We start from the raw sequence: 19,397 nt of genomic DNA, 5'->3' as shown, positions 1-19,397 counted from the left end.
AAATTGTTATAAATAATAAAATAACATTTGTAAATGTCGAAATATCTCAAGAGTACCTGCACAAGAGATTAATAAAGAAGTATACGCAAAATTAAAGAAAAATTGGTTAAACATTTTTTGAGTTTAAAGAATCACTGAACCGAAGAATCGTATTTTGAATGATCGAGGTTAAAGATTGGAATAGTCTTGACGATGATTCAAAAAGTTCAATGCTAACATTTATTTTGCTCTGATTGAAAATTGTTGAAATGGATAAAAATTTACATGAATATACAAAAAATGTGTTTATCCACATTTTGTCTAGTTATGATCGATTAGAAAAATATCAAATTGAAAAAGCGAGTCAGCCCATTAACGCCCAAACGAAATTTTTCGTTCGCGATTGATACGATTTTTCCCATGTTTTAGAATGAAAAGAGTTTTTGCTCCTGCATAAGTTGCAGTCAAAATTTCAAGATATAAATATTATCAGAGGGGATCATGGGTAGATAAGTATCTTAGGGAATTATTACAGAGTTTTCCAACCACTTTTTTTACAAAAATGGCGGCTGTGAAGTAAAATGTTTACAAAAAACCAAACTCAATTTATATCTTGAAAACCATTGAGTTTATGAAAAAAGTTTATAGAATAAAAAAGTCTTAAAATTGATCAAACTCTTAAATTTTTTCAAAATTTTTGGAGCGCGATTTTCTGATTTCCGGAAAATTCGATAAGTCCAATTTCCAATTTTTTCGTGGCTTAGGCCTGTATATTATTTTTTATACCCCGTGCCCTGAAAATAACTTTTTTTGCAGCGGCCGAGAAACAGTCGCTTTAGGACTACTGGTATGAAAAATTCAATAATAAGTCATTATATTCAATTTTCAAACTGATATTGGAAAAAGTTAAAGAGCTACTATCCTATTTTTTAAATTTAAAAGAAGGTTTCAACGAATAAAAAAATTGTATACAATGGAATCCGCTTATTATGACCACGGTGGGACTAAGTTTTTTGGTTAACCCATTAACGACCAAAATGCTTGATTTTTTTGTTGGTTTTCGCAGCGATTTTTTTTGTAGTTTTAGACCTTAAAAAAATATCGCAGGGACCTACTTCGATGTAAAATTTAATGCCCTTTCAGAAACTGAGCGCAAAATTTTGATTTTTTGCGTTATAAAAAAGTTATAGCTACTTAAACAAAAAAAAAACGTAAAAATTTTTGCAAAAAATCAAGTTTTCGATTTTTTTTCGCCATGTTACCGGTAAGGAATCACGATATAAATATGATCAGGGGTGATCACGACTATCAAAGTATCTCAGAGAATTTTTATGGAATTTTTGAACCACTTTTCAAATCTTCGTTTTGTGCACTTTTTCTCTAAATTCAATAGTTTTCGAGTAAAAATGAGTCATGTTTTATATGAATATGAGTTATTTTTTGTTTGAAGTAATGGTTCGAAAATTCCATAAAAATTCTCTGAGATACTTTGATAGTCGTGATCACCCCTGATCATATTTATATCGTGATTCCTTACCGGTAACATGGCGAAAAAAAATCGAAAACTTGATTTTTTGCAAAAATTTTTACGTTTTTTTTTGTATAAGTAGCTATAACTTTTTTATTACGCAAAAAATCAAAATTTTGCGCTCAGTTTCTGAAAGGACATTAAATTTTACATCGAAATAGGTCCCTGCGAAATTTTTCTAAGGTCTAAAACTACAAAAAAAATCGCTGCGAAAACCAACAAAAAAATCAAGCATTTTGGTCGTTAATGGGTTAAAGCCTTTTACTTTTTGTTTCATCATATATGATTATTAACTTTTGCGTCTTTATCACGGACACTCGCAAGCATTTTTAATACTTTTTCGATCTCTTCGCACTATCCATTTTTTTTATTCCTCGATTGTTATTATCAATTGAAAAATTTTCTAGATAACTTTTTTCTAATAATAATTTGAAAATTTCCTACCGTAACTTTTTAATAAATTGAGCTTCTCTTCGATTATTAAATTTTTTTTTATTTATGGTGAAATTTTTTTGTCTGTTGGGCTGTTTATAGATCGAGGTCGAATTTAGTACTAATGTACATATATGTTTACGTCATTAGATAATTGAACATGATTTCGGAATTATGTTTGATCACATAATAAGCACATAAAATATTTTATATGCATTTACATAGGATGGGGGTGAGGGTTTTTACCATATTAAACGGCTGGACATATAAACCGTAGACATAATAAGCGGATTTCGCTGTAAATATCGCTATTAAAATTGTATAAATTACTTGTTTCCAAAACTGTAAATATAAGAAAGCAATAGCATCATTTTTTTGCGAGCAAAATTTTAGAGATTAAAACGATAGCCACTTTCTAATCATTCACATATTTTTGCAATTTAATGAGGCCGTTTACGATCTCGCTATTCCGTAAGTTGATTTCAATAAAATTTTTCGATGCGATACCAAGTCGTCCAAGTAAAAGGATATATGCTTGAAATAAGATAATTTGAAAAATTGAAATTGGCAGTATGAAATAACAGAATACAAAAAACTTTAGAAAGAAGGAAAAAGAAATACTTACTATTTAAGCCGAGTATAGAGCAGTCTGGAGCACTTCTGAGGCTTACATATACTCAGCATACGGAAAATTTTCTAGCATATCGCTCAACAGTGTCTCGATGAGTTCCACTAACTTTTGTTGTAATGGCCATTCGCTCGACTGGTAGAAACATACAACGCTTGTTTACAATAATACCGTCAGGCTCGGTCTTCAGGCTACCGTGTCATCTCGATTTTTCGATGATCCCCTTTCGTATACGCAAAGCAGAGGCTCGAGGTCAATGAACTCATTTGGGATTCAGAAAAAATTCACATACGATCAGATACATCAGCCGCTATCTCTTATAAACAGATTATACTTTTACGATGTTTCGTCTTCATCTCGCAGTGTGAAACTTTATATTTTTTTTTGAGAGAAATTTAAAAAACCCACCGAATCATTTACAAGTTTTGACATTTTGTTATGATTCCAAAACAGTTAAATCGTCTACTAAGTAGAACTCAAAACTTCATCTTTCTTCTTCGACTTGGAAAACTTTCGAGCAAAATCAAACAATAGCTTTTGTAAATACCGACCGCTAGTTTCTCTCGTCGAGATATGCCTAAATCGTCAATTTCAAAGTTACGCTCTCGTAATAATTTATTAAATGGAAACATCAGCTTCGTAGTGGATTTAATAATTAAATTAAAAGCTCGGAGTGAAGTGTCTATGCACGCGGACAAAGCACATGTGAGACATGCGAGACGATACGGAGATGTATTTACGCTGACGCAGTTATGAATATATGTATCAACGCGTGTTTCAGGTATCAAATCGACTTCGGCTCCCGTAAGGCAAGTCGCGCAACTCGTAAGTATTTTCAAAAGTACAGCCTCTGCATATGTGGTCAGCTTTGAGCTATTTATAAGACTTGTAGTAAGTACAGCTCGCGTGATCATCATCGAGCTGGCATCTCGATAAGAGCACGTGTCGCTCTTCTCACAAGCTGCTGCTGTCTCACGCAACGGCGCAACAACGTAAAACGTGTTTTGATCAGACATGTCTCTCTCTCTCTCTCTCTCTTTCTCTTTCTCTCTCACTTGCTCGCTTTCATTGTGCGATACATCATGGAGCAGTGCCGGGGCAACTTGTATTTTCCATGCTACGCTTGTGCGTGTGTTATGTATATCGTTTCTCTTCTCCCCACCCACAGACAACGTCGCAGCTCGCGCAAACCGGCCTTGTTAATGCTGCGATACTCACATCCCACACATGCTCGACTATGTGTACGTGCTTGTCGCAGTCGACTCGGCTTTGCATTCAATCGGCTCAGCAGTTGGCACTCGGCGCTCTGTTTTGACTATTTACGTTTGTCAGTTCACCGCACGACGAAAGACCGATCAGGCTTGCCCACCCAGCGCCTAATCTTCATCGGCCCTTCTTTTTTAAACAGTCCTCTCATTTAATACGCGTTCAATAATTGACGCATGGGTGCATATAACGTTAAACATTGTATCGCGGTCTGCGATATTGTGCAACTGTGTGTGCGTGTGAGCCATCATAATTCCGAGCGATTGCATATTCGTATAACAAAAACGAGTTTTTGTTTACAATTGATTAACGCACAGTGAATCGACAGATCGTACTTTATTGCAGTGATATACCTGCTTTATTACAACTGACTGACAGGTATTTTTAAAAGGTGAGTTTCCAACGAGAAACTATCTGGCCCCTGCGTAAAAAAAATCAATGTCAATGTTTGCACTAAACATGGGCCATATTTGGTGCACACTTGGGCCAGGTTATGAGCATTAATTTTTTTCGCGGGTGTTTTTCAAATTATCTTAAACGGAAATTTATACTTTTTGACTAATTTTTCCCCTTCAGAGTAAACTAAAATCTATGCCAATAAATCATCTGATATATCTTAATAAAATAGCCTTTAACAATCAATCAAATTGGTGATAATCGATGATTTGTTTTTATCAAAGTACTTATTTTAAAGCAAGTATTTCTTTTAACAATGTTTTTTATAAAGCTGGTGTATATTTTTTCTCGGTGTTTGAAAAAAACGGGATTAAAACTGTAATTAATTGTTATTTCATTAAAAACGTAAATGGAGGTAAATATTTTGTTTTGCTATTTAAGAATTATTTGCACATACTTTTTCAGTAAATGTTAAATCGCTCTTATCACCTGCGGTGATAAAAACTGAAATACTTTACCCCAGTGAAGGAAATGCCGGGACGGTTAACATTACACGGTCATTGATAGTAATCGTAACTAGCGTCTTAAAGAACAAAGACTTGTTGCTGCAGTGTATAGAGTAATTTTATTATGCACATAGCTCAATTCACTGCTATTGCATTAAGAGCTTGGTTCACGACCTGCAGTAGTAAATTCAAGCCATGCTTGAATCACTCTCTCTCTCTGTCTTTGCTATTGCAAATGCTATTGAAAATTGTTATTATTCAACTCTTGATTTGAATTATCTATTTGAATCTCATAATTCCTGTTATGAATGAATCAACGCAGTTTTGTTCATCAAAAGATGACAGGAAATTTATATATATTTCATTTACCATAGTGCATTAATGTTTAAGAAAAATATTTTTCTTTGCTCTGATACGAAATATTTCAATCTCATTTTTTGATGAAATACATTACGCGATGTAATTTGTGAAATTTTATATAAAAATGATAACTTTAAAAATTCCAAAAATATGATTATTAGCCCTAAACATGTACATAAATACAATTCAGTTTAGATGACCTGATATCTAATCGAATATGATGAGATAATACGCCGGCAAAGAGTTTGTACTTAAATATTATCATTAGACCTTGTCGTGATCGCCGCCGTTTTCATTGCGACTCAATACTAATTCACTCAAATAATTTAATCTATGGCAAATTTCTGACCTAATATATATCATGTTAATAAGTAATACTGTGTATTGGTTAAGAGTTGAGTCAAATTATGAACTCTATACGAAGCATTGCCTTAAACATGAATGTTTTACGGACTTGACCAAAACAAGAATACTCTAGATAATAAACTTGATGTAATATTATATTTTTTCGGTGAATATATTTATTTCAAGCTAAACCAATATGGTTTTCGAACAATAGTACACTAAGAAAAAAAATTCATTGATTCAATGAAATCTAATTTAATATTTTATTTACTATTAATTTAATCAAATGATTGATTGAAGCAATGAAACTTTGGTAAAAACAATTAAATATTTTGTTGGACGAAATAAAAAAAGATTATATCAATGAAATTATTTCATAGATTGTATTTAAATGAATATTTCATTGAATCAATGAATTTTTTTTCTCAGTGTATATTATGCAACAAGTGCGTGAAGAAGATGACTCTTGGGTGAGTAATCCTTCCCATGCACTAGTTGCATACCATATTTTAACATTTCGTGTGTAAAGAGTATATTTTGTAACAAGTGCGCGAAGCAGTTGACCCATCCAGGAGTTGTTTTCAACTGAGCGTAGCGTGGGTGCAAAGACTCCTGGGTGGGTCAACTTCCTCGCGGACTAGTTGCAAATGATATTTTTAACCCTGCTTGCGAGAAACTAGGGTTTTCTGACGCTTTAAGGTTAGAAAACCCGTGTTTCAGCATTAAATTGCAGTGCTATAGTAGTACATTATGAAACAGTGGCATAAGCAGCAGATTATGGCACGGTAGAGTAAAGAGCCCGAGCGCAGCGAGGAAGCTTCTACCGTGCTCATAATGTGCTACTTATGACACATGTACAATATACTTTTATATAGCACTGTGCTAAGTTCATATTTATGCTTTAAATAAGTGCTATAAAAAAGCATACGATACCTATGACTCAAGTAGCCCATTCTTACCACGTCACTGGCAGCCTCGCTTCGCTCGGGTGCTAACCGTGCCGTGCAGTAATGGCCTGCTTAATTCACACGTATCATAATATACTATTTCATTATTGGAGCAAAAATTTGATGTAATGTAATTGATGCAAAAATAAGTAAATATTAAAAAATTCAAGTCAGAGATTTATTTATCGAAGAATAGCCATAAATTTTTATTTCTATTTGTATTTATACCAGTGGCTTACTTTGCGTGCTCCAGTTCTTGACCATGTGCTAATTCATAGTTAATAGGGGATGAACTGAATTTAAACCTTATCAAGTTGAAATTGATTTTAACTCAGTTTGGCTAAAAATGATTAAATTGTCAAACAGAAGCATGCATTTTATAATATAAAGCTAATTTGATAGTTTTTCAAGAATTTCCCCATAGGAAAAAATCGCGAAATTCTTGCAAGAATAGAAATCCCGCATTCCTGCAAAACTTCTTGCAGGAATTTCGCGATTTTTTCCTATGGGTCACTTAATTATTAAAGAATCCTGAAATGTTTTGGTTATCAGTTTACAGATGTCGCTCTTGAAAATGTACCAATTCGGACAAATTTATTGCAATTAAAGAATAAAATACAATATTTCGTGAATCACTATACCCTTTTAATTTAGTACGGTATATTAATCTAAATAAACTTTTTTTTGCATTTTAAATATTTATGTATTGATTCGCAATGTTCCATTTAATGGGAAGAAGTGAATTTTATCCTTTTTGAATCTTTTCATCCATTAAAAAGCTGTTTTAATGCTATTATTAAATTATGAAATTGCCAATAAGCTATAATAAAGCATGTACTTATAAATATGTTGAAATACAAATCTTTATAAGATTAATGGAAAAAATAATGAAACCTTTCAATTTCTGGAAAGATGACTGTAGATAATATGAAAACGAGCTCTCAAATTATCAATTTTGTGTACATAATTTAATAGTTGAAATTTACAGTTAAAATATTAGACTTTTCAAATACTATAAGCATAAAAATTTAATTATTATTTATTATTTTTCAAATTAAATTGTAGAGAGTTTTATAGCCATATCAAGCTATTGAAATTCCACTTTTTCACTCAAAAAATTGATGAACTAAACTAATATTGATCTTAAAATGAAAAATGTTTAATTTAAACTTAATTCTCATACACTATAATGTTGTATCATTTTCGTACAAAAAATAATCAAATACGAGAAATTGAAACTATTTTTCATTTCATCTAATTCAGAGACATTCATAGACATTACATGACTCGATGAAGGCTCAACGTAAAATTACACAAACCACCTCGATAGTGTTATTGTATTTACGTAATCGCTCTTGTCTATATTACAGAAAACTTGTGCACAATGTGAGGATTGATTATATGGTATTACATGATCACAGTTATGCGACTAGTTCATATGACATACAGTACATCGAGTGCAAATAAACATTTTTATAAAGGTACATAACTTTTTAATGCATGCGTTATTTTTTCATTATTAAAAATTGGAATACAATTTAATTTGGAATTTTTTTTACTATCATTGAATCATTTTCATACTTTAACTATAAAATCATGTCAATGTCCTTTTCAATATTATAATTAAAAATTTAATACATTTTTAACCTAATAACAATATACGTTTGTGTTTCTCGATTTAAATTTTTTTGAGCATAATCTGTTTTATAAATTATATTTAATATCATGATTGTATGCTAGCAAAAATTACAATTTTTTTATAGGAGCTTTAAAATTTGAATGAATTGATGATGTTACATAAAATCTTATATTTATAATCCACGGGAAAACTTAAAACAAAATGAATCAAAACTAGCAATTTAATAAATAAACAATTTAAATTATTAGTAACTTGTTTAATCAATTGCGTCCTGATATAATTTAAACGTTTTTCAAATTGATAGTACTAATATTACAGAATCATAATGAACACAAGTGATATGAATGTTAGTAAAAAAAATTTAAAAAAGGTAAATGTATGTTAGCGCTCACACTTGTGAATAGATTCACCGTCTAAATAATTTAATTGAGTAAACGACACGTTAGTATTCGAAAGAGAAATTTAAACATTGATCTCAAGGGCACGAAAGGTACTTATTAATTCTAAGAATTTGAATTAGGCCCAAAATGTAATTTTGTACTTAGTTGAGAATTCAAGAACCTCTCTTGTACGGAGATTAGATATATTTATCTATTGCAGGGTCTTTAGTTACGATAGAGCCAAAGCGATGCTCGTGGAAAGAGGAAAATAAATTTACTGATCGAGTGTGAAAATATGATGCAAGAAAAAGTGCAGCATCAGTGATACATAGTAGCTTCGTCGGGACTTAATAAGTGCATTAAAGAAACGAGATACAAAGAAGAAGAAGAAGAAGAAGAAAAAGAAGGGGAGATCGACTGGAAAAGAGTACGAGCAAATAAGTTCTCTAAAGCAAGAACGTCAGTGTTCGCATCGCAGTGCGAGCGGGGGCGCACACGCTTATGCTGAACGGACGGATAAAACAGCAGCAATAGTGAGTGACCCACAAGCACTGACAGATAACGGAGTCGATATAGCCGGCTGCGCCTAGATCAACCGACCGCTTCACCGACAACCATGAGGTCCTGGATGAGCAGAACCCTCGTCGCTGCCAGTATTGGATGCTCGCTTTTGCTCTTTGGCGCGGCGCTTTACTTGCTCAGAGATTTTCTCTTCCATTTTATAATTCGCACTGTAAGTAATTGTATTCATTAGCCTCATTATCATTCGATTTTGTATCGGTGACATTTCGTATTCGATCTTGATATTTCTAAGTAGTGCCACGTGCCCGCTCGTGTCTTGCGATAAATTATCCCGAGAATCCCGCGATTTTATATTTGACTTCGTGCGCGATTGGAATGAATTCATTGTCACCTAGATTGTCCGAGCTTTTATTTCGCGAACTCTAAAGCTTATCTTCATTGTCATTATTTCAGCAATTGCCGTTATCGCCAACCGCCAGAAGTTATGAATTATGGAAAGACACGAAAAACATGCCAACTTACATGGATATTTATCTCTTTAACTGGACAAATCCCGAGGAGATAATGGATCATACAAAAAAACCAAACTTAAATCAACTAGGACCATATAGTTTTAGGTATGGCATTTTCTTATATTCATGACTCATAGCATCGTGCATTCTGATACAAATAAAATATGCTCGACAGTTATATCGTATAATTGCCATATAAGTAGCTGAAATATGTACATAGTGCAAAATAAAAGTAAAATATGCTGATATATTATGATGGTGAACTGTAAACACGACTCTGTCAAACGCGATACTCGAAGGTCATGAAGAAACTTACGGATTTCTCACAGATATTCTTAGAGAACACGTGTATCTGATGATGCGAAATTAAAGTCGCACAACACTGACGCGCTTCTATTCCATTACGAAAAATGCGATAAAAATCCTACAATTTGAAGCTAGGTATTGTTCATGAACTTCCTTGAGAACAAAGTGGGTACTTATTCGCGCTAGTTATAAAACTTATAACAAAGAAAAAATCATTCTAAAGAAATGTGCTCAAAATTGAAATTTAAACAGTTAGATCCAGATTGTTATTGAACATTCAAAATCGTCCGCATCAAGCATGATTTCTAACCCAATACATGAGTCGATTTTATTTCGATGCAAATGAAATTGGCGATGCTTTGGAGCTACCTCGTTTATAAATAGGTAACGAGGGAAGAAGCATTTAACTAATCTATATTGGTATTTTCAATGAGCAATAAGACAAGTAATTTCTCTGATCAGTCTAACCACGAACAGTGTAGATGTCCAGGCTACTGAACTTCATACTATAATTGACTGATTAATTAATCTTTTGACTTGAACTTAAGTAGGACTTAAATTATCTTAGACATTTACTACAGCTACTTTCGGAAATCGTTTTTAACACTACATTTTTGCCTCGAAGCAATGCACAAACCTAAATATAATGTAAATTATCGATTCAAGAATGCACGGTTTAAAACGGGACAAAACATTTTTACTAACGCTTGATACGCAATGCTTGATAAGTAATTTTCGTGTCAGAATCAGTTTAGAAAATATGGGTCGTAATATCTAGCAACTACTTACTCTAAATTGCTAATAAGACCGGCGGAAAATGCGATTATTTTCTGATTATGTGCTTATAAATAATGACAGATTGATCAAAACGTTCTTAATACAAAAGTGAGTTAATCTATATTTTTTTCAGAGAAAGGAGAGAAAAAGTAAACGTAACTTTTCATCCGGAAAACGGCACAGTGACGTACCAACAAAAGCGTACGTGGTGGTTCGACGAAGGCAGAAGTAAAGGCTCATTAAATGACAAAATTTCACAATTGAACGTTGTCGCAGTGGTACGTTAAATCTGTCAATAATTATTTTTATTGAATTCCAATTTTAATCGCAGTCCCAATCAATTTATTCATCGTATTACAGTCAGCTGCGCACAAGGTACGATACTGGCCATTCGTAATGCAACAAAGTTTTTCTTATCTGCTTAATCAGTTCTCAAATGAGATTAACGTTGTAAAAACCGCAGATGAGCTGCTTTTCAAAGGTTTTGAAGATAAGCTTATAACACTCGGTCAAATGAGTGGTATGGAAGAAGGGGAAGCTCCACCGTTCGACAAATTCGGCTGGTTTTACATGGTAAGCTTATTTGGCAAGCTTGATTTCGAATTGCTTTAAATTCCTTTTTTGAGCTTACATTCATCACTTTTTGACGCGCTTGATAGTCCAGCTCAAATTTGCCGCCGATGAGTAAGTCCATTGTCGAATACATTGTCGAACAATTTGGCGAGAAAATTACGTTTGAAAGGGGATACAATTATAGCCCAGCTCATAGGACTTTAATCATCGGGTTTGCCACGAGAAACGTCGTGTGTAAGTTTGTCAAGTGAATTCGATCGGTCGATGAACAGTGCGAATGATTTGTGCCGGCAGTCTGTAAATTGGCTCTGAATAGCTCAAGTCTAATGTAGGTCAGTGATTGAAGAATAAATATAGCGACGAGCAGATAATTTGTACTAATTTGTTTTTACATAAATGACACCTGCTATAATTTTGCTATTTAATTCGATAGCCGATGGAAAAAGCATTTACGAGTTCTTACCGAGGTTTTTTATTCCTCAATTTATACATCTTTTACTAACATTACAATAGATTTTCTCAACTTTCATCAAGTTTTTAATCGCTCTTTGTTTTCATTACTGATTTAATTCAATAGATCTAAACATTTTTAGTATCACATCTACATCGATCATGATCTTATATTTGTGGTTAATAACTATAATCCTCGTGTATTTGATTGCAGCGAAATGGATCTACGGATTTCGATGGATACAGTAACATTGGAACTGGAATGGGTGATTTGTCAAGTTTGGGAGCTATTAAGAACTGGAACTTCCAAGATAAAACGGCATTTTATAAAAGTCCTTGTAATGTGATCGAAGGAAGTGGTGGAGAATTTTGGCCCCCGTATCGGAAAAAAGAAGATATTCGACTATTTACTCCGGATATATGCAGGTAGTTTTAAAGCTACAATGTTAATAAATAGAAAAAAATATCGCTAGTAATTAACCATTTAATTTACTTTTAGACCAGTGACCTACGAATTCGAAGATGAAGTAGATCATAAAGGAATTCACGGCTATAAATTTTCCATGGGTGATAAAACTTTGAGCAATGACACTAGACGACGTTACCCGCATGAGGTAGCTAAATATATTGATCCAACTACGACAACAGAAGATTTCTTCGTTTCCGATCCAACGACAAAGAGATCGATAAATGAAGATGAGGATCCCGATGTTCAGAATATAGGTCAATGCTTCTGTAATGGGGACTGTTCCCCTAAAGGCGTAATAAATATTACGGCTTGTCGATACGGTGCACCAGGTTTCATTAGTTTACCTCACTTTCACAAAGGCGACCCTGTGTTGAGAGATTCTTTTGTTGGTCTAGCTCCAAATGATAAAGATCACAGTTTTTATCTCACCTTGGAACCGGTAAATTACTTTTTTCTCATTTATTCATCTATTCATTCCATGAGATATTCATTTAATTAGTATTATATTATATTCCAACAATGTTATAAAAATTTGAACTTTATTTTCGAAGCTTTTGAGCTTCATTTGAAATTCATAAGAATATCTTCTTTATCAACGATCTAATAATTTTACGAAATATTTTCATGATCGCCACTTGAGTTCTGTATAACATGAGAAGAAAAAATATGTATTTTTTTTCAAATGATCTCCATAATTAAGAAAGTTATTGTTTATTAAAAACAATTTAACTTTTTAACTTCAAGACACGTAATTTTTTAATTGACTCAGAAAAATATAATCGTTGATTTTGGAATTTTTAACCAAATTTCATATAATTATTCTTTTTAGACCACAGGTATTCCAATAGATGTGAAGGCTAGGCTACAGGTCAATATTTTACTACAACCATCTAAAATTGTCGAGTAAGAACTTAATAAATAAACTTTGATCGATAATTACTTTATGAAAAATTTCATTGACTACATTACAAATTTTTAATTTCAGTTTATTCAAAAAAGTACCAACTTTGTACTTTCCTATGTTCTGGTTCAGTGTAGAAGCTGGAATTCCCGATGATATGGTTGGTGGTATGAAACTGCTGCTGGAACTGCCAACTTTGTGTATGTATGCAGGTTTGATTATGATGTTTTTAGGATCTCTCATCTTATGTGGAGTATCTGTATCATGTTTCGTGTATAATCGACGCCGTGTACCCCTTGTACGTATTTTGTTAAAGTATAATAATAAATTACATATTTATTTTTTGTTGACATAAGCTTTTATGTTTACAGAAACAACTACAAAAAACGGAAATGATGTACATGAATAAATCTGATGCCGATGAAGATGGACAAATAAGGAACGATTGTAGATTGTATCCAAACCTGCGAGAAGTTGAATATTGATATGCTTAATAAGTTTTAATCCAACTTAAAATTGTGTATAAAGGAAGAAATTTTCTAAAGTGTACATAAAAAGAAGCATTTATGTGAAAATAATATACGACGAGATTAAGTGACATTGTGTAAGTTGCTATATTTTTCTTTGAAACTGATGAGTATTGCATAACTATGTTCATGCAATAGTGTGTAGGTAAAGTTTATAATTTTTAGTGAAACTTATCATTATCTTTATAAGAATATTTAAAATTGATACATCGGGAATATGTTTTGGGTATTGAAAATTCGACGTAATGTCTCATCACATAAAATATTATTAGATTCATATAAAGTTAAATAGGGACCACGTACAATTATAAACGTTAATAATTTATTTAACATTTTTATATTACAATCATCAACTTGAAACTTCTTTGTTGCGTTGCATACAGTTTTTTCTTTTTCACTAATTATAATTGCATAAAGAATTTTAGGAATTGAATGAAAATGAATCTGTGTAATGCTTGGGGGCATCGACATTGCGTCAAGTATTCATTGTATCGCAACTGATTTACTCTAAAACAATACCCATGACCTCAAGTGACACAAAGTCCCATTATGGGGCATTTTAAACTAAAAAGGCATGTGAGAGAAGCGGCAAGAATTATTCGATGCTTGCCGCAAACGTGTATTATGAAATACCCAGAAACATGATTTATCGGCGTCAAATTTACATTAGAATGTTATATATCTATAATAAACTTTGGATTTTTATTTCCTAAAGTGTTCCATCTTTGCTCAAAAAAACACAAAGGTAAAAAGTTTTTGAATTAGTCAAAGAATTTTCACAGATTTTTTTCGAGGACAAATTAGTAGTGTTCTTAAAAGTACGTCACGTATTAACGATTAATTTTAACCACAATTTTGTATTTTTATTAATTTTCAAACCTTAAGAATCTAAAACAACAAAGATCGAAATACTTCTGGAAATATTATCCAGTCAAATATATATATGTTCTTTTCAATAAGCTGTTAAATTGTTACGTAAAAATTGGTGATACATAGAATATTCAAGTTGACAAAATATTACTTTTTTGAAAAACAGTAGCAACTGGCTTAATTTGTAAATTAACTATACATAAAAGATAAAAAATTCTTATTTTAGTTAGGAAGAGATAGTTCAACATGTTATTAGTGAATATATTTTACAACGGTGATATTTAAATAAATAACGCAAATTAGAAAGTCAAAAAAATTTCACAGATGATCAATTTGCTAATTTTTGAATAATCTTCCAACCAAATAAAATCGTCATAAAATAAAGAATTTTAAGGATAAAATAGTTAGCTAAATGCATAACGTGCCTTTATTGAAAAAGAATCGTCAAGTCAATTGTATTACTGCATTAATAGATTACAAACAATTGTTTAGTTATAATGAAACAATCAAGTGCCATGCCGTTCATTATTTTTAACTATCATAATCTTATAACAATTAAGTGTAATATTTTTTATTTTTTGTTAATGTTATCACATTTAAGAATTAATTTATATGATTATATTAAACTACCAAATCGAATATGAAAGCACAAAATGTAGGTAAATAAATTATATAGTTAATGAAATCGTTATTCTTCTACGTACGAAAAAATTAATATTATATAAATATTTTGGCGATTTTTCTTTGAAATCGGCTCAACATTCAATAAAATCATGTGCATTTTTTAAGGAAACAAATCTTTTCAAATGTAATCCCATTTTTATATTATGTATCCTGTTTGAAGAATTACCCTTTTTGCGGAGTGAAAAAAAGTGAAATCTTACCATAATGAATAAACTCTTGAACTAATTTTTTAAGAATTTTTAATTTTTTAATAATTTTTTAAGAATGGAACTGCTGTTCGAAAAGGTATCGTATCCAGAAAATTATGCGTAAAGATGTATGCGAACATATACGTAACATATATATCGAAGCTGTTAAGGAAAACTAGCACGTTTACATTTAAAAATGTATAGAAATTTGCTACTCTTCTTCAACAGCGTCGATATTTGTTACAGGCAAAACCCGCTTTTAGGCAAAAGTGGCTTTTGCCTGGGCAAAAACAGAAATGCCTATGATTTTAGGACATAACAGAAATGCCTTTAAAATTATAGGAAATTCCTAAACAATTTAGGCAATACCAGAAATGACTGAAAATTTTTAGGCAAAACAAATAATGCCTAACCGATTTTAGGCATTTTTATGTAGCCCCCTCGGAGACGTCGGTCGGTCGTGATATTACCGACATAAATACTAATGCTTCTGTGCGATTGTAGGAATCTTCTTGAACTGATATATTGTAAACAATGAATGAATAATAAGTCGTGAATTTATTATCAATTATCTTTTTATTAGCATAAAACTAATTTAAAATTAATAGTACCAGCCTTGAGGCATTTGTCAAATATCATATCATTGATAATTCATTACTTATTTAGACAAGTTGTGCTATTGTGGCATTTTGAGTTACAAAGCACATTATTTTTTTTACAAATGCAAATTCTGGTAGAACAGTTTTTTTTACAAGTACATTTGAAGAAGCCTTGACCCCCAGAAGTTGATTATTTCGTTGCTATTGTTCTAACGCACAACATTTCCGAAGTCAGCACGTCACTTTGATTCAAAAATTGTTGCTGGCTTATATCTAATTCCGATCTTAAAAAAAAAGAAGATTGTACAAAAAATAGGGAAAATATAGAATGTAGAATGTAGAATGTACCTTGTATACATCTTGTTCATAATTCCATATTTGGTACCTAATTTAAACAAGCCGTCTTTTTATTCCAAGACAATAGCAATAATGTTTCTCAAGTCACACTTTGCTTTTTCAACACCTGAATAGGTACCAAACGCACACACATACATTAATATATACAACATATTTATGTTGTTTTAAGGGGACCTCCCCTCCTCCAAATTAAAAAAAAAATTTTTTTCAAAGATTTATTTGTAATAGAATAAAACGACATATCTTAATGAAACTTTTTATACATACTTTAGTGACCTTATACAATATAAAAAAATTTTTCTATAATTTTTTGCCACCCAGTGTCGTCTGCTGCAATTGCTTTAAAGAACTCGAAAAAAACCGCGGCGGGAACGATTAAGAAAAATTCATTAATTTTATCACCATGAAATTTTAAAACAACAATCTGCCCGTGTTACTGCTCAGAATGAACTAGAATGGAAAAAATCGGCATAATATTTTTGGAGATATAAACAATTTTCGAAAAAACGCCACCATTTCTTCATTTTTTAACCAATGATTTTCATTATATATTTTTTTATAAAAAAAGTATTTTATAAAAATGTATATAATAAAAAAATAACTTCATAAAAAAATAACTTTATAAACACAATTTTATAAAAAATGTCCTCCCACCCTACAATTCAAATGTTCACTCATTGCGAGACACTCGTACATTATACACTTGAATAAAAAAGCTTTTAGAACGGAAAATATTTTTTATTTATTTTTTAAAATAATCATCATAGTAAAGTATTTAACAGAACATATTTTTTTTTGTATAAAAAATCGTCTGCAATATTAAAATTTGATAAAATAATCTGTCTTTTTAATTGAGACTCAAAATACTTTATAAATTTTGAAACATATATTCAGGAGCTTGGAAATGAATACATAGTGGTTCAGTTTTAACTTCATATTTGGAAGCAATACTGGATTCAATCTCGGGTACAGCTATTACTTCTCGTTAAATGTCTGTGTCCGAGACTTCTCCGCAAACATCAACATCAACTTTTTTAACTTCAGCTATGATTTCTGCTTTTATTCTAAACTGAAGGATACATGTTTCGTCATCGTGACGGAGTATAAATCAACTGAATAACTGGACCAATACTTATTTCTAAGACTCAATTCTCTATTTTTCAAAAATTTGAATTTTTTGGTTGCATAATTCGAAATAATTGTTAAATTTGGAATGAATCATTTCATATTTCCACTGTATATACAACATATATATTACAACAGTGATCGGATGAAAGATCTGCATAGGATTCAGCTCTGCAGCTCTCAAGGTTAAACCCTCCTGTGCTGTATTAACCAGCTTTTTTCGTACCCCATTTGAAATAATTCTGTCTAGTTAGATACTTTTTTCACTGCTGGTAACTTTTCTCGACTCCTAGAGCACCTAGAAGAAAAAACGAATATCCTTTGATTAATATCTTTAGTTAATAACTGTAATATTCTTATTATTTATAGTTATTAGTTAATAATTATAATAACTTAAGTTTAAGACATTCTCTATCGAGCCACAGAGGATTTTAGATCAAAATTGAAAATTGTGAAAATGTCAGCTTTCAAAAAAAAAAATTCTCCGAAAATTGTTTATAAAAATTCGAATGATTAAATAATCCCTAACATCTTAAAGCCGCCAATGTCATTAAGTAATTTTATAGTGACAGCCGATAGACTCGAAGGTATTGTGTCAAATCAATCGATGGTCATGCCTCAAGTCTTACTTCGAAATAGAACATGGACATGAATCATACGACAATCATATACGATTCACATGCACTGATTTAACGTTAACTTTACTCAAATTGTTTAATTTAAATAGAGGTACTATAATACTTGAATATACGTTCACTAAAACTATTAGCGTTGGTAAAAACGTGATTTTTAATAATTTTATATTTTTACCGAAGTTTTGGGCAATAAATAAATTTAAAGTTTTCGATTATGTGACTAACCTGGAATAGTACGGGCAAATCCGCCCTAACGATACAGTAGGTTCGCTATTCTAAATGCTGGTATCTTGCAACAACAATCAGGTTGTCACGAACTAGATTAAACGATGTACAGCTCAACCTACATTCTAGTTAATAACTCAAAAAGTTAAGACAGCGCATAGTCTATGAAATTAAACATGAGATAGTCTACTATATAGATATTGTGCCTTAATTAATGAGCCTATTATTATGAAGTATTCATAATCGTACACTACCTAGCTTATCTAAAGATATATTAGGCATATTCTAATAGAGCAATTTTTTAAACAATAAATCGATAAAAATGTAAGTTTGAGCCAAGTATCTATACTTTCACAATACCTTTATATTGAACGTTATTCTTGATCTTTGTAATCATTTATTTTAGCATTATAATATTCATTTCTCGATGCTATTGCGTCGTGATAAGCGCAGACCAAGAGACCGCACCTTAGCGGTCATTGCACACGCTACGATGTACTGTAAATATTTTATTTTTTTATTTCCGTTGCTAAATATTTTTTACCAGCATTGACATGTGTTTACAAGTATTTAATGCACGCCAACAGGTGAATTATTGTCTGTACACAAGAAACTTATTTTTTATTTACCTTCACTTTTTTGTCACTGTATTAAAAATTTAACCAATGTTTATACGCCAATGACGAAACGAATTGTTTCGCTTGGGTAGTTATACGTTTTTTCCGTGACGTATTTTATCGACGACTCGATGCACAATCACACATGAAGCTTTTCGATCGAGCATAAGCGTGCAAATGTTAGTAAGCATCGTTGTTGAATATCTTAAAAAACTTAAAGATACGTGATCTCGGAAAGCGAGCGTCAATATTTCAAGGAAATAAGGATTGCGAGTATTTACAAAGTTGCATGTAGACATGCACGTAAAGATATGCGTTTGTTTTTACGCAGAAACTGATTCACCTTACCCCTCAGCTTTACGTGCTTACATGCCGGATGTTCATTATCCACTGCATGTGACGTTGACAGATGATGAACAATCTACTATAATATTTTTCCAAGCATCACATACCTAGTAACAGTACACGACGCTCGTTCAAAACATGGTTATTTTATAACGATTTTTCAACCATTTAATTTCATTATCGATAAGCTATTTGCAGTGTTTACAAGACATTTGCGATTTGGGTAGAAATAAGTTGAGATTCATTGATTTCAACCGATCGAACCCATAGGTACCCATAGGTAAAATAAAAAAAAACGCTGCCTATTCA

The 19,397-nt window shown here is 31.8% G+C and overlaps 1 protein-coding gene across 2 annotated transcripts; it reads left to right on the top strand.

Moving 5' to 3' along the window:
• The first annotated feature begins 3,784 nt into the window (after positions 1 to 3,784).
• On the top strand, positions 3,785 to 15,222 carry LOC106650847 (protein croquemort-like). 2 transcript variants are annotated; one of them, XM_014369078.2, is made up of 11 exons: positions 3,785 to 4,224; positions 7,758 to 7,868; positions 8,627 to 9,139; positions 9,382 to 9,545; positions 10,657 to 10,801; positions 10,884 to 11,096; positions 11,761 to 11,972; positions 12,046 to 12,454; positions 12,845 to 12,918; positions 13,001 to 13,214; positions 13,288 to 15,222. In XM_014369078.2, the coding sequence occupies exons 3-11, from the start codon at positions 9,023 to 9,025 to the stop codon at positions 13,399 to 13,401; spliced, it is 1,662 nt and encodes a 553-aa protein (XP_014224564.1). In that variant the 5' UTR covers positions 3,785 to 4,224; positions 7,758 to 7,868; positions 8,627 to 9,022; the 3' UTR covers positions 13,402 to 15,222. The 2 variants fall into 2 exon arrangements, with proteins under 2 accessions (XP_014224564.1, XP_014224573.1); XM_014369087.2 differs by lacking the exon at positions 7,758 to 7,868.
• Positions 15,223 to 19,397: the final 4,175 nt, after the last annotated feature.

The sequence above is a fragment of the Trichogramma pretiosum genome, unplaced genomic scaffold (assembly GCF_000599845.2).
Source record: "Trichogramma pretiosum strain Unisexual culture from Peru unplaced genomic scaffold, Tpre_2.0 scaffold62, whole genome shotgun sequence".
Classification (NCBI taxonomy): Eukaryota; Metazoa; Arthropoda; class Insecta; order Hymenoptera; family Trichogrammatidae; genus Trichogramma; species Trichogramma pretiosum.
Note: the sequence above shows the minus strand (reverse complement) of the source record. Positions and strands in the feature narration are given on the sequence as shown.

What these genes read in the sequence shown, in the direction of transcription:
- LOC106650847 (XM_014369087.2), top strand. Translation starts at nt 9,023, where the DNA reads ATGAGGTCCTGGATGAGCAGAACCCTCGTCGCTGCCAGTATTGGATGC. An exon ending in TCCATTTTATAATTCGCACT is followed by an intron (nt 9,140 to 9,381) that starts GTAAGTAATTGT and finishes TCATTATTTCAG; the next exon opens with CAATTGCCGTTATCGCCAAC. An exon ending in AATTGAACGTTGTCGCAGTG is followed by an intron (nt 10,802 to 10,883) that starts GTACGTTAAATC and finishes ATCGTATTACAG; the next exon opens with TCAGCTGCGCACAAGGTACG.